This window comes from Balaenoptera borealis, assembly GCF_965194805.1.
Source record: "Balaenoptera borealis genome assembly, chromosome: 7".
Classification (NCBI taxonomy): Eukaryota; Metazoa; Chordata; class Mammalia; order Artiodactyla; family Balaenopteridae; genus Balaenoptera; species Balaenoptera borealis.
The window spans coordinates 69,779,998-69,793,657 of NC_138864.1; the positions used below are offsets into that span (position 1 = coordinate 69,779,998).

At 37.5% G+C, this 13,660-nt stretch overlaps 2 protein-coding genes across 19 annotated transcripts in view; one reads left to right on the forward strand and one right to left on the reverse strand.

Moving 5' to 3' along the window:
- The window catches only part of LOC309631742 (uncharacterized protein), a 240,627-nt gene extending 227,490 nt beyond the window's left edge, over positions 1–13,137 (reverse strand). For 6 of the 12 annotated variants that reach the window (XR_014246450.1, XR_014246451.1, XM_082398628.1 and 3 more), the window contains exon 1: positions 7,926–13,046. The gene's annotated coding sequence lies outside the window, so the exon portion shown is untranslated. The other 6 variants (XR_014246452.1, XM_082398626.1, XM_082398625.1 and 3 more) reach the window with 4 other exon arrangements.
- A 68-nt stretch (positions 13,138–13,205) lies between these two features.
- Positions 13,206–13,660, forward strand: part of SEM1 (SEM1 26S proteasome subunit) — a 306,555-nt gene continuing 306,100 nt past the window's right edge. For all 7 annotated transcript variants that reach the window (XR_014246522.1, XM_082398705.1, XM_082398702.1 and 4 more), the window contains exon 1: positions 13,206–13,417. Coding sequence is in view for 6 of the 7 variants with exons in the window: in XM_082398705.1 (XP_082254831.1) it covers positions 13,342–13,417 (76 nt within the window). In the remaining variant the exon portion in view is untranslated. The remainder of the gene's footprint in view (positions 13,418–13,660) is intronic.

Sequence of the window (13,660 nt, forward strand, 5' to 3'; positions counted from 1 at the left end):
GGACGAATCATGCTCCCAGACTTCGGACTATACTACACAGCTACGGTAATCAAGACAGTATGGTACTGGCACAAAAACAGAAATATAGATCAATGGAATACAACAGAAAGTCCAGAGATAAACCCACGCACATATGGTCACCTTAGTTTTGATAAAGGAGGCAACAATATACAGTGGAGAAAAGACACCCTCTTCAGTAAGTGGTGCTGGGAAAACTGGGCAGCTACATGTAAAAGAATGAAATTAGAACACTCCCTAACACCGTACACAAAAATAAACTCAAAATGGATTCAAGACCTAAATGTAAGGCCAGATACTATCAAACTCTTAGAGGAAAACATAGGCACAACACTCTATGACATAAATCACAGCAAGATCCTTTTTGACCCACCTTCCAGAGAAATGGAAATACAAACAAAAATAAACATATGGGACCTAATGAAACTTAAAAGCTTTTGCACAGCAAAGGAAACCATACACAAGACGAAAAGAGAACCCTCAGAGTGGGAGAAAATATTTGCAAACGAAGCAACTGACAAAGGATTAATCTCCAAAATTTACAAGCAGCTCATGCAGCTCAATATCAAAAAAACAAACAACCCAATCCAAAAATGGGCAGAAGACCTATACAGACATTTTCCCAAAGATATACAGATTGCCAACAAATACATGAAAGTATGCTCAACATCACTAATCATTAGAGAAGTGCAAATTAAACTACAATGAGGTATCACCTCACTCCGGTCAGAATGGCCATCATCAAAGAATCTAAAAACAATAAATGCTGGAGAGGGTGTGGAGAAATGGGAACCCTCTTGTACTGTTGGTGGGAATGTAAACTGATACAGCCACTATGGAGAACAGCATGGAGGTTCCTAAAAAAACTAAAAATAGAACTAGCATAGGATCCAGCAATCCCACTACTGGGCATATACCGTGAGAAAACCATAATTCAAAAAGAGTCATGTAACACAATGTTCATTGCAGCTCTATTTACAACAGTCAGGATATGAAAGCAACCTAAGTGTCCATCGACAGATGAATGGATAAAGAAGATGTGGCACATATATACAATGGAATATTACTCAGCCATAAAAAGAAACGAAACTGAGTTATCTGTAGTGAGGTGGATGGACCTAGAGACTGTCATACAGAGTGAAGTAAGTCAGAAAGAGAAAAACATATGCTAACACATGTATATGGAATCTAAAAAAAAAAAATGGTTCTGAAGAACCTAGGTGCAGGACAGGAATAAAGACGCAGACGTAGAGAATGGACTTGAGGACACGGGGAGGGGAAGGGTAAGCTGGGACGAAGTGAGAGAGTGGCATGGACATATATACACCACAAATAGATAGTTATGGGAAAGCAGATGCATAGCACAGGGAGATCAGCTCAGTGCTTTGTGTCCACCTAGAGTGTTGGGAGAGGGAGGAGAAATGGGAATATATGTATATGTATAGCTGATTCATAATAATTCTTTTAATATTGCCTTTATTTCTTTTTTTTTGTCTTTATTTCTTATAAGCAGATCCATTTTTGTCTTCCAAATTGATTTTTAAGCTCCTCCTTACCTTTAAATATTTATCAAGCCCCTAGTAAAGATCAAGTTTCATAGAGCATGAGCCCATAATAGAATTGCTGATATTAGGGGTTTATTTTCTGTGACAGAATACATATTTCATATATGTACAAACATCATATAAAAGTCACAGATAAAATTTTGTTTGGATTTTTCTATTGCTGGTTTAAGAATAAATGGAAGCAAATATCTAGAGTTCCAATATTGATGAGCATTCCTCATTCTTAGTAAAACTCTAGGACATATTTATACATTAAGGGCCCACAATGCTGCATAATGCTGACATTATTAAAACTTACAGACTGAAGGAGCATGCAGAAACAGGGCTGATGTGTGGGTGGAGTGGTTTCCCAGGGAGGCTGACACCTGGTATGAATTAGTTTCTTCACTGAGTTCCTAGGATTCTTGAAGCAAGATAGCATGTGTAGTTTACTCAGGGTAAGAGATGAGGTCCTAATAACAACCTACAAGGCCTCCCAGACCTCACTGTAGTAGTCTTCCCTAAGCTCACTCCCCTGCAGCCACACTGGCCTCCTTCCTGCTACTCAGACACACAAAGTTTGCTCCAACCTTCCAGGTGTGCTTTAGGTTCTCTTGGACTACAACGCTCCTCCCCCAATATCCACTTGGCTACCTCCTTTTACTTCCTTCAAGTCTTGCTCTGACGTGTTTCCTCCCTGAGTTCTACCCCGATTGCACATTAAATACAGTAAGCTTCCTGGATTCCACCCCTGCCCCTCATTTTCCTTACCCTGCTTTTTATCCTCCTTAGCACCTACCACAGTTTAATTTATATCATCCTATGTTGTTTATCGTTCCTCACACTAGAATGTAAAAGCCACAAGAGCAGAGATCTTGTCTGTTTTGTTCACTGATGTACCCTATCCTAGAGCATTGGCTGGCCTATAGTAGGCACTCATAACCTTGTACGATGAATAAATGAATTAGTTCACTCATAGACCAGGCACTTTTATAAATTTCTTTCCCTTTTCAATTTTTTTTAATAAATTTATTTATTTATTTATTTATTTTTGGCTGTGTTGGGTCCTCGCTGCTGTGCACGGCTTTCTCTAGTTGTGGGAAGCAGGGGCTACTTTTCATTGTGTTACACAGGCTTCTCATTGCAGTGGCTTCTCTTGTTGCGGAGCTTAGGCTCTAGGCACGCGGGCTTCAGTAGTTGTGGCACGCAGGCTTCAGTAGTTGTGGCTCATGGGCTCTAGAGCGCAGGCTCAGTAGTTGTGGTGCACGGGCTTTGTTGCTCCGTGGCATGTGGTATCTTCCCGGGCCAGGGCTCGAACCCAGGTCCCCTGCACTGGCAGGCGGAGTCTTAACTACTGCACCACCAGGGAAGCCCTCCCTTTTCAATTTTTGAGCCTGATCTAGTATTAAGATCAGCTGAGAGGTTTTGCAAGTCTGTCTGAGAAGTTGAACTCTCCCAACCTGTTGGTTGGTTTTGCTCACTGAAGGGTCCTGTCTCTGGAACTTATTCCACTGGGCAAGTTGCCAAAGCCTGAATTTGCCCACCTTGGGGTATGATGCAAGATTTGGGTTCTTTTTTTTTTTTTGTCTCTTTGGAAGGGCGTGTTTCAATTTTGGCTGACTTCACTGTTTTGTCTGGGGCTTTATTCTTATGTTGAGTTTTATTTTTTCCTGGGTTAATCAAGCAATTTAGCAACTATTCTTCCCAGAGCTATGGAATAGTAGAAATTAGAGCTGGAAAAGACCTCACAGTTGATCCAGTCCATCCCCCTTGCCACTGAAGTCTTGCTCTACACAATACAATGTCCACGGCTTTGTTCAATGAGGTTTTAAATGTCCTCAGAGATTCCTTTGGGCACCCACTCAACTAACCTAATACTCTTAACAATTAACAAAAATTCTCAATGTTTGTCTAAACTTTCCCTTTCATATTTTCATTTTATTTTCCCTATTGGTAGTCCAAGGTAGCAAGCCCTTTCTCTTTGGGGATCTTATACCTTTCAGAGAAGTGTGGACTTGCATTTCTGCTCTGTCTGTTCCTTAGCCAAACTATACATGTGTTCCTCCCTTAATCTTTCTATATTCTCTTTGTTTAATTTTATTTTTGCTTATTGAATTCCTTCAAACTCTTCATCTTGATTATTAGTATGTGTACTTTCACTAACCATCCATTGAACCACTGTAACATAATGCTTTTCCTTCTGAAACCTGAAGACAAAGCACTGCCATCTACCATGTGACATTGCAAATATATCTGATTCACTGTCATAATCAACTAGGGTATTTTTATTCACCAGAATATTAAATAAGTTCTGTGCAATGCTCTTCACTTGAGTTTAAAATTTTGATGATAATTGTGTAATGTCAGATATCTTATTTAAGTCCTTTGCCCTTTTCATTTTATATCTGCAAAAGGAGAGAATATCCGCTTCAGCCTCCTTTACTGTAATCTTAATGAAAGTAAATATATGGTTATAGGGCTAGAAAGAAATCTTTCAGAGATAAAAAAACCTTTCATTTCCCAGCTCTTTTCCAGACAGAATCACACAGGTTAAATTGTTTTCAATACTATGAAGTTCAAATGGCATTCTTTTTGTTTGTTTGTTTATAGTAATTTATGCTAGATCAATGCATCTCAAACTAATTGTAGTAAAGGGAAAATTTTTTAAATCGCCAAATGCCATGGACTGAGTTTTGTAAAATACAAAATCACAGGGTTGGGTGAAGTAGTAATGTCAACTGCTCTAAGATTTTCAAATTTACACTCATTTTCTGTTATTTATCTTGTCTCAGATGGGCACTGGTCCTTGGACCTCATTTTGAGTAGCCTTGATGGACAATCATATTCTTTACCTTCAGATTCAGATACTTTTCAAGATAAATATTTCTCTTCTGATGATTAACATAATACTTGCTTTTACTTTTCAGCTTGTTTTCTGCTTCCCTTCAAAGTCAACTTTTAAAAAATATTGATAGGGCTTCCCTGGTGGTGCAGTGGTTAAGAACCGGCCTGCCAATGCAGGGGACACGGGTTCGAGCCCTGGTCCGGGAAGATCCCACATGCCACGGAGCAACTAAGTCCATGCGCCACAACTACTGAGCCTGCACTCTAGAGCCTGCAAGCCACAACTAATGAGCCTGCGTGGCACACCTACTGAAGCCCATGCGCATAGAGCCTGTGCTCCGCAATGAGAAGCCACCACAATAAGAAGCCCGCACACTGCAATGAAGAGTAGCCCCTGCTCATCGCAACTAGAGAAAGCCCGCGTGCAGCAACGAAGACCCAACGAAGCCAAAGATCAATAAAATTAATTAATTAATTAAAAAAAAAGATCTACTCTCAAAAAAAGAAAAAAAATATTGATAGAAGAGCCAATCAATTAATCATTTCCCCAAAACATCTAGTTATATGTTTCCCATTTATTTGTCTTCACTTTTTCAACATGTAGTAATCCTTAATTTACTTCATAAAATTAAATCTGAATGAAAAATACTTTTAAGAAAGAAAAAAACAACTTCTTGGAGTTTATACCAGGTCAGTGAGTTATATGATAGATTCTTGGTCACACATGCTGGTAGCTTCACTTCTGGAACTCTCACTAGTCTCTAGCAATCCTGACCAAGGCCACACTGATAGCGGGCAGAAATCCACCAATCCAGGAAAGATTAAAAAACACTCTCACTTATTTCACCCTGTCTGGCACTCTGCCATCAACTTGTACTTTTTGGATTTAAGACACAGATTATATGTCAGCAATAACCAGAGTAGCTATTACATAAGCTGGTTATGGGATGCCATGTGCTTTCAACCGGCATCTTTTACAGTTTGTGTATAACAAAAATTTAGTTTTAGCACTCTCTTCTGAAATAAGCTTCTCTTATTTTTAGTGGCTTTTAATTACTTTGAGAGGGATTTAAATAAAAATATACTGAACTATCATTTCTCCAGGGAATTAAAAAAATAAAGTTTATGGGAAAACATGAAATGTGGGGAAATATTAAACACAGTAAACTGCACAAATGTAATATATAAGTTAGACATCAAGCTTTTTATGATCTAAGAATCTATTCCAAGAAAAAGAAAAATTGAAATTCGAAGACTTATGACCTTGTTTCAAAAAATAGTAAAAATAAGTTCCAGCTGGTGTAAGAGCATAGTAAAAGTACAACACAGTACCCGGGTAAATAATAGCAGAGGATGGGTGAGGCATTGGTAATGGGAAACTTCAAACAGAGAACATTTTACACTGCTTTTTAAAGGGATTTTTACAAAGATAAGGAAAAAATATATACACACATATAATACATATCAATAACAGAGAAAATGTATTACAACAATATATCAGATTAAGTTTTCTTTACACAATTTTCCAAGAGCAAGCATATGGCTAATGTGGATTAATCACTATCACTAATGAATTTAATAACGTGAACAGATTATTAGCTCCTAAAGCTAGTTATTTTGTTTTCAAATGTTTCAATGTGCCAGATGTTTCATAAAAACAGTTTTTATTATTTAAAATGATTTATGAAGCTAGATGCCCAACTTTTATTTCTGTGTTAAAATTTAAGAGTTAAAAACCATTTAACAGACAAACAGAATTTGCAGTTCAGTTAGCAGTCACTGAATGTGAAAAGAGTTCTTAAAATGCTCCTCTTTAGAGCCATTCTCGTTCCCATAGAAACCAATGTGAGATCCAGGAAAACAAGGTAAGTTCTAAAATAATCACCATTATAAATACCCATTATATAAATGTAAATACAGGCAATTGAAATGATTTAGATGATTTTGAAATTGCATATCATTTCCCAAACCATAATGATTCCTTCAGAGTGGTTCTTGTCTGTCACATAAATACAGCATTTACTAAATTTTAAAAATTCTTATGATTTACTTGTGAGACCATAATTGCCTTCTCAAACAAGTCTTGGGCATGCAAATATTGATTTTTGAACATGTATTCTGGTGCAAGATGGGTCTTTTTTTTGGCTGGGCTTTTACTTCATGGTAGATTAAGTACTTATCATTATTAGCATTTGAATTTTACGTAACCATTTCTCTATTCATTATTAATTGCTTTACAATGAGATCTAGAGATTTTAGTTATTTTACAATTACAATTTTTCACATTTTTATTTGTCCAAGCATTCTGTCATGATAAAAGATTCAAGAAATCTTTTATTGGGATTGTAATTCCTCTCAAAGTCCAGAACCAATCATTGAGTATACAGTACTCATAATATTAATGAAGATGTGAATGTGAGTTGTTATACATCCCTCTAAGAAGAGCTAAGCCTCCTAATGATTAAGGAGCAAGAACATTTCAGAGGAAAAGTTCCAACACAGAGAAGCAAACATTTGAATTTAGTATGGCTGTTGAAGGAGTTCTGGACATGCCATCCCAAAATATGCCGCTTTGTTATAGTATTGTGAGCTGAACACATGAAAAATGGCAAGAACTTTCTCTGAACTTCCCTTCACCTGCCTAAAGACAAATCCTCCAAAAGGAATTCGATTGTCATAAATCCCCTCGGAGGATTGACTCTTATCACCTGGGAAGACACTAGATGTCAACTCCAAACCCAGATAAACTTTGTCACAAACCATCATCATATCTCCCATCTATTCTTCTAAGAGCCCATTTATCATTCTTAAAAATCATTTACTCTCCCCTAGGTTGCCTATGTCTCCCACCTTCCCCTATTAAGACAGTATATAAGCTCTCAGATCTCACTGCTTTTTGGGGTGTTCACTTTTTTTTTCTGTGATGCCCCGGTGTGTTATAATAAAAATTATTAAATTTGTTTACCTTTAATGCTGTTAATCTGCCTGTCATAAATTTATTTTATAGACCCAGCTATTGAACCTAGGAGAGCAGAGGGAAAGTTTTTTCTCTCCTACAATGTTAAAAGAACCACAACAAGTTATGGACTAGTCACACAGTTTTGTTAGCTGGATGAATTTTCAGAAACTCAGATATTTTCCCTTACATTTCACTGAAACCCTCGATTCTTAAAATGTGTTCTCCAGACCAACAACATTGATATCACCCGGGAGCTTGTTAAAAAAGTAGAATCTCAGGTCCTAGGCAGGCCAAATGAATAAGAATCTGCATTTTAACAAGATTAACATAGATTTGAATGCACATTAAAGTTTGGAAACATAGTCAGTCCCAAATATTTGCTCCAGAAAAATTTAGAAGTTTTATTCTGGTGGACTGATGGAAGCTAAAGAAGCTATTACCTAGGATGTAAATTCTAAATAGGGAGAGACCATGTCTGCAAGTAATTTTCTAGGACCCCTCAACTGGTAAGTAGCAGAGCCTGAGTTTGAACTCAGGTAGAGCCAAAGCTTTTTACATACCTTGAAAAGACATCATAGAGACTTGAGGTGTAGGTCTGCTTCCTCAGTTCTTCATGGCCGGCCAATTAGCTGTTCCTTCCTAAAGTCAAAAGGAAAGTGCCTTTAAAATCGGTCCTTCAGATATCAGCCATTTAACAATCCCTCACCTGGACAAAGATAGATATAGAACGGTCAGTCTTATTGATCCATTCTGCCTAGTTACTGAATGGTCAACTCCACAGCAAACTTAAGGATTCAGGTATTTGTGATTTAACTTATACCATGTGGATCCCGAATGGAACTTTTAGGTTTCATTTGCTTGAGACAAATGGAATCACCTACTATAAAATCTGCTTCTAACTTGATTTCCTGTGAAGCCAAATGTAATCAACTAATTATAGATATGACCTGATATGTAGGTAAAGGCATAGTTTTAACTACAATGCTTCTCACTAGAGTTGTAGAGGTTTTCCCCTCCAGAGAGCTGAGTCAATCCTAAGGTTGTTTTCTTCTTCATTCTACGGCTTTGCCCTCTGCATGTCTATCTACATTTATGTGTTTTTGCCATTTTCCTGCATGTGTGTATGTTTAGTAGGGTTAGAAAGAAATGATTCCAGGCATTCTGTGTCAACTGTCTGCCTCTTCACACATTGATATGGTTTGTTTCTTATCCTTTAAGAGAGCCCTTAGGATCTAATAGCTCCACCACTTCTTAGCACTGTGACTCTGGCCACATCACAACTTCTCTGTGCCTCAGTACCCTTAAGTATAAAATGGATTTTTTGGTTCTCACTTAATAGGGCTGTTGTGAGGAAGATTCAGTAAGGAAATACACAGAAGGGGCTTGGCACAGTACCTCATACAAAGTAAACACTAAATACATATTACCTATTATTACTGTATTATTATTATCATTGTTGTTATTATTATCATCATTATTAACTTGTGGAGGGCTTGACTTCCTTGCAAAGTCTCACCAAGATACCATCTAAGAAACAAAACCCACGTTCAGAGACTTTTAGGAGGGCTGGTATGCAGGATCTGAGATATTTAAAATGTACTTCAGAGAAATTAAGTGATTTGCCTAAACCCCTGTTTAGTAGGGGTTTGGATTGAGTTTGGATTTATATGTTGGTCCATCAAATACATATTCTTATGTGCTTAATTTAACTAAGTAATAATGCTGCTTACACTTTAATAGCTACCATTTTCCAAAGTTTTTCCATGTGCCATGACCATTAAAATGAGTTGTTCATTGTGCCATGTGTCACGATGATTAAAATGAGAAGTTATTTCAGTGGTTCCAGCATTCTGGATTTAACGAATCAGTAATTTTTTTTTAATTGGGGATTTAACATAAGGTTGTTTTTTAACAATTTATTGACCAAAGACATATTAATACGTCTTTTGTTACCCGAATGTTACTGACCAGACACGTATCAATACGTTTTTAGAGAGTGATACAATTAACATCACCCTGTGAAGTTGTTAAAGCTTAAAATTGATCATGGGTTCATTATACAACTTATGTTATTATCATTCATATTTTGCTCCATTAGGTTTTTGTTCCAACCTTGTGTATGTTATAAACAGAAGTTCATTACCGTAAAATTTTCAAAAATGATGCATCATGAAATTTTGAGTGAAGAAGAATTTTTCAGTGTACTTTATGCAGATACTTTCTCTGATTGTCCGAGCAACATATATACTAGTGTCTCAGAAGATGACAGTTTTTCAGAATATAGTTCTGATTCAGATGATGTGAATATTAGACCCACAAAAAGACAAAAAACTTAGTGATTGATTTTGATATGGCGAGTGAAAATGAAACTCACAGTGCTGGAGAATGCTCCTTTGCTTCTACAGAAGAGTGGATTGAAGACAACATTTCATGAAAATTAGAAGATCTTACAGGTGTGTCAGGTGTAACTACTGAATGTAATAACCCGCAAAGTGTTAGTGAAATAACAGAATTAATTTTTAGTAATGACTTTTTCGAGTTGGTCGCTTCTCAGACAAACTTGTATCACCAACAGCATAAAAAAATCATATAAAAAGTATGATAAGGCTTTAAAATGGACTGATGTAACCAACAGTGACATGAAGAAGTTTCTTGGATTAATAATTTTGATGGGACAAATAAGGAAGTGACACTGGAAAGAATATTGGTCGACTGATCCCTTACTTTAAACACTTATCTTTCCAAAGATTATGATGAGGCGAAGGTTCAAATAAATAATGACATTGCTTCACTTTAACTATAACTCAGAAACTCCACTTCCTACAGACAGAATTTCAAATGTTAAACCTCTTCTGGATTATTTTCTACCAAAATTTCAATCTATCTATATACCCAAACAAGAGCTATCACTTGAGGAGGCAATGATAAAGTGGAGAAGATGACTCAGATTCAAAACCTATAATCCTGGAAAACTTGAAAAATATGGAATTTTGGTCAGGATGGTTAGCGAAACTGCAAATATATATGCAACCTTGAGATTTACATGGGTGAAGGAAAGAAACTGCAAGAAACAGTATTATCGGTCCTACAACCTTATCTTGGTTCATGGCACCATATTTACCAATCATTACAACAGTGTGTCCACATCTGAAATATTGTTGAAAAATAAAACCAGAGTTTGTGGGACTATAAGAGAGAATTGTGGTCTACCAAACCAATTAAAGGAGAAATCTAAAAATCTACAGAGGGGAGAAGTGACATTCTTACGGAAGGGAGAAGTGATTCTTCTCATAAGGAAAGACAAGAGGCTAGTCCGCATGGTGACAACTATTCATGATGCCTCCATAGCATCTACAGGAAAGGAAGAGAGGAGGACTGGCCGTCAGATAACTAAGCCTACTTGCATATTAGAGTATAATAAATATATGAAAGGAGTTAATCGATCCGATCAATATCTGGCAAACTTCAATATCCTCTGGAAAACTCGAAAATGGTATAAAAAAGTGGTTTTCTATTTGGGTAATTGCAGTTTATTCAATGCATTTAAAATTTATTGTAGCCTTAGTGCACAGAATAAAATGACTTACAAGCAATTTTTGTTAGCAATAGCTAGAGAATGGGTAACTGACCATTCTGGTGAATGTAGTGGTAGTCCCGCACCTGGTCCTTCTTGTGGCATTTCTAAAAGAGTCCCCTGCAAAGATCCACCTTGTTGACTATCAAATAAAATAAAAGAACATATTCTAGAGGAAATAACACCCACAGGACTAAAAAAAAAAAAAATGCCGCCAGGAAGTGTAGAGTCTGCTCTTCCAGGGGAAAGTGCAGTGAAACACAGTATGTTGGTAATAGATGTTCTGTTCCCCTGCACAGAGGTGCCTGCTATACTGCCTATCACGCTCTAACGAAATATTAGAATGCTTTAGTAAGACATGTTCAAAGTTTCAAATAAATACATTAAGTGCAAAAAAAGTTGTTGATATTTACTCAAACACGGGTGTTTCAATATTCACTTACATAACAAATTGCTGGCCACAGGTGTTAGTCTCTACAAAAATCCCCGGGTCAGTAATATGTTAAAATTATTCCTTTAAATTGAATATATTCAGTTTTAGGGGAAAATCATTATACTGCCACTGATTTTGTTCTTTTGCTAAGAATTAATACAAATGTCATCATATATCAGATTATATAATAGGCCCAGGAACTAGAATTTGAAATTCTTGACGTCTTGGTCAAAAATTTTATAGCACTTCAAAAATTGAGACATACATACTTCATGTAACATAAAATTAACCATTTTGAAGTGTACACTTCGGTGGCTTTTAGTATATTCACTATGTTTTGCAACCATCATCACTATCCAGTTCCAGAGGATTTTTATCACTCCACAAAGAAACCTTCCACCTATCAGCAGTTAGTCCCAAATCACCCCTTATCCATCTCCTAGTAGTCATTAATGTTTCTGTCTCTTCAGATATGTCCTTGGGAAAATCTTTTATCGCTGCACAAAATGGCTGTCTCAGATCTGTGATTTGTTTTTTATTCTTTGCTGCCTAATCAAACTGCCCAAAACTTTACCTTGGTGTGTGGGTTGCCAGTGGCATATGTAATATGTACAATAGAGGGCATAATAGATAGTATGAAACTCTAAGAGATCTCACTGTCTATATTTACTTCCAATTTTAGATCTTTCTCATCTTTTCTTTCATTAATTTGGTATTTACTTATATAACATGCCAAATTACACATACTTTGAACTTAATTTGAAGACAGCTAATGTTTTCAGTAATTAATACAAGTCAAAATAGTACTAGAAGAACCATCTTATTTTTAAAAATTTACATCTAATTATAGGTTCCCAAATTCTGGTCCAAATTTGTGCTCTTATTTAGGTTCTCCATTCTCTGTATGCCCATACACTCTGTTCATTTCTCAGATAATTTTATTTTAAAATAGAGATTCAAATGTATTACTATGTTTCATTGTGATTTATCTGTTTACATGTCTCTGAGTGGAATATGAACTCCTTGAAGGAAGGCCTTTGTCTATACATGTTTGATTTTCAGCACAGTGCCTAGTACATGATATAAGTTAATGTTGCTGAATGAAGGAATGGGATTTAAATACACAAACATATGTATCAAAATTTACAATACCCAATTATGTATCTATATATTATACACTATTCCTCTATTATACTACATATACATATACCATATCAAGTTTTATGTAGTTCACAACTATATTCAAAATGACTTATTATGAACACCATAAAATGTCACATATATCGAGTTTTACACAGTATTATAATAACCTGTAAACTAGTTATTACACACACACACGCAGCACAATGTTTAACAGGTTATTTACCACAGCTTAACCGCAAGACAGAAGAACACTGAACAACGGAAAAGCTTGGAGATTAAAGTCAGGCAAACAAATCTGCTTTTGGGTTGTCTAGCACTACCTCAGTGACGTAGATTATTTCTTTCTGAACCTGAATTTCCTGTGATGTGGAGACACTTAACACCATGTTTAGGGAATTGGTTTAAGGGTGGAGCTAATCTAATTTAAGGGCCTGGCACTTGGCAGGCTTTTAACGAACTTTAGCCGATACTTCATCCCTCAGCCTAAACCAAGTAAAGGTGGTTTTTTTTTCCCACACATTATGAGTCTTTTCCAGTCACGGAAACCTACCCTGTTCTCAGTTTGTCAAGTCAGAGAGTCCGGGTAAGACGGTATACGCACAAAGTAATCCACCTTGCTAACTCTAAAGGGCTCCTAAACCCGCAGGAAGCGCTGGGCGGACCTCCAGTATCCCAGCATCCCTCGCGCTATCCGGTTGCTCTTCTCCCGCGTCTCTATGATAGAGCCGGCCTTGGAGGCGGTAACGGCTGTGGCGGCTGTGGTGAAGCCGAGTGAGAGGTCCAACTTTCTTACTGGACTGAGAGGTTTTGGCCGCGGAGGGTCGCGATGTCAGAGAAAAAACAGCCGGTAGACTTGGGTCTGCTGGAGGAAGACGACGAGTTCGAGGAGTTCCCTGCAGAAGGTAACCGGCTGGCCCGCGGCCTCTGGGCCGCGCGGACAGTGACTAAGGCCTCCGAGTGGAGGCGGCGCGGGTGGAAGGGCTCTCGGCCGGGAGGCACCCGCGGGAAGTCTGGACCCCCGCTGCTGGCTCTCAAGGCTCTGCACGCGCGACCCTCCACGACCGACTTCGGGTCGAGGTGTCACGGTGGGACTCACCTCAGCGGTGAGGCTAAATGCCTTCTGCTTCCTCACTGGGAGGAGCCAC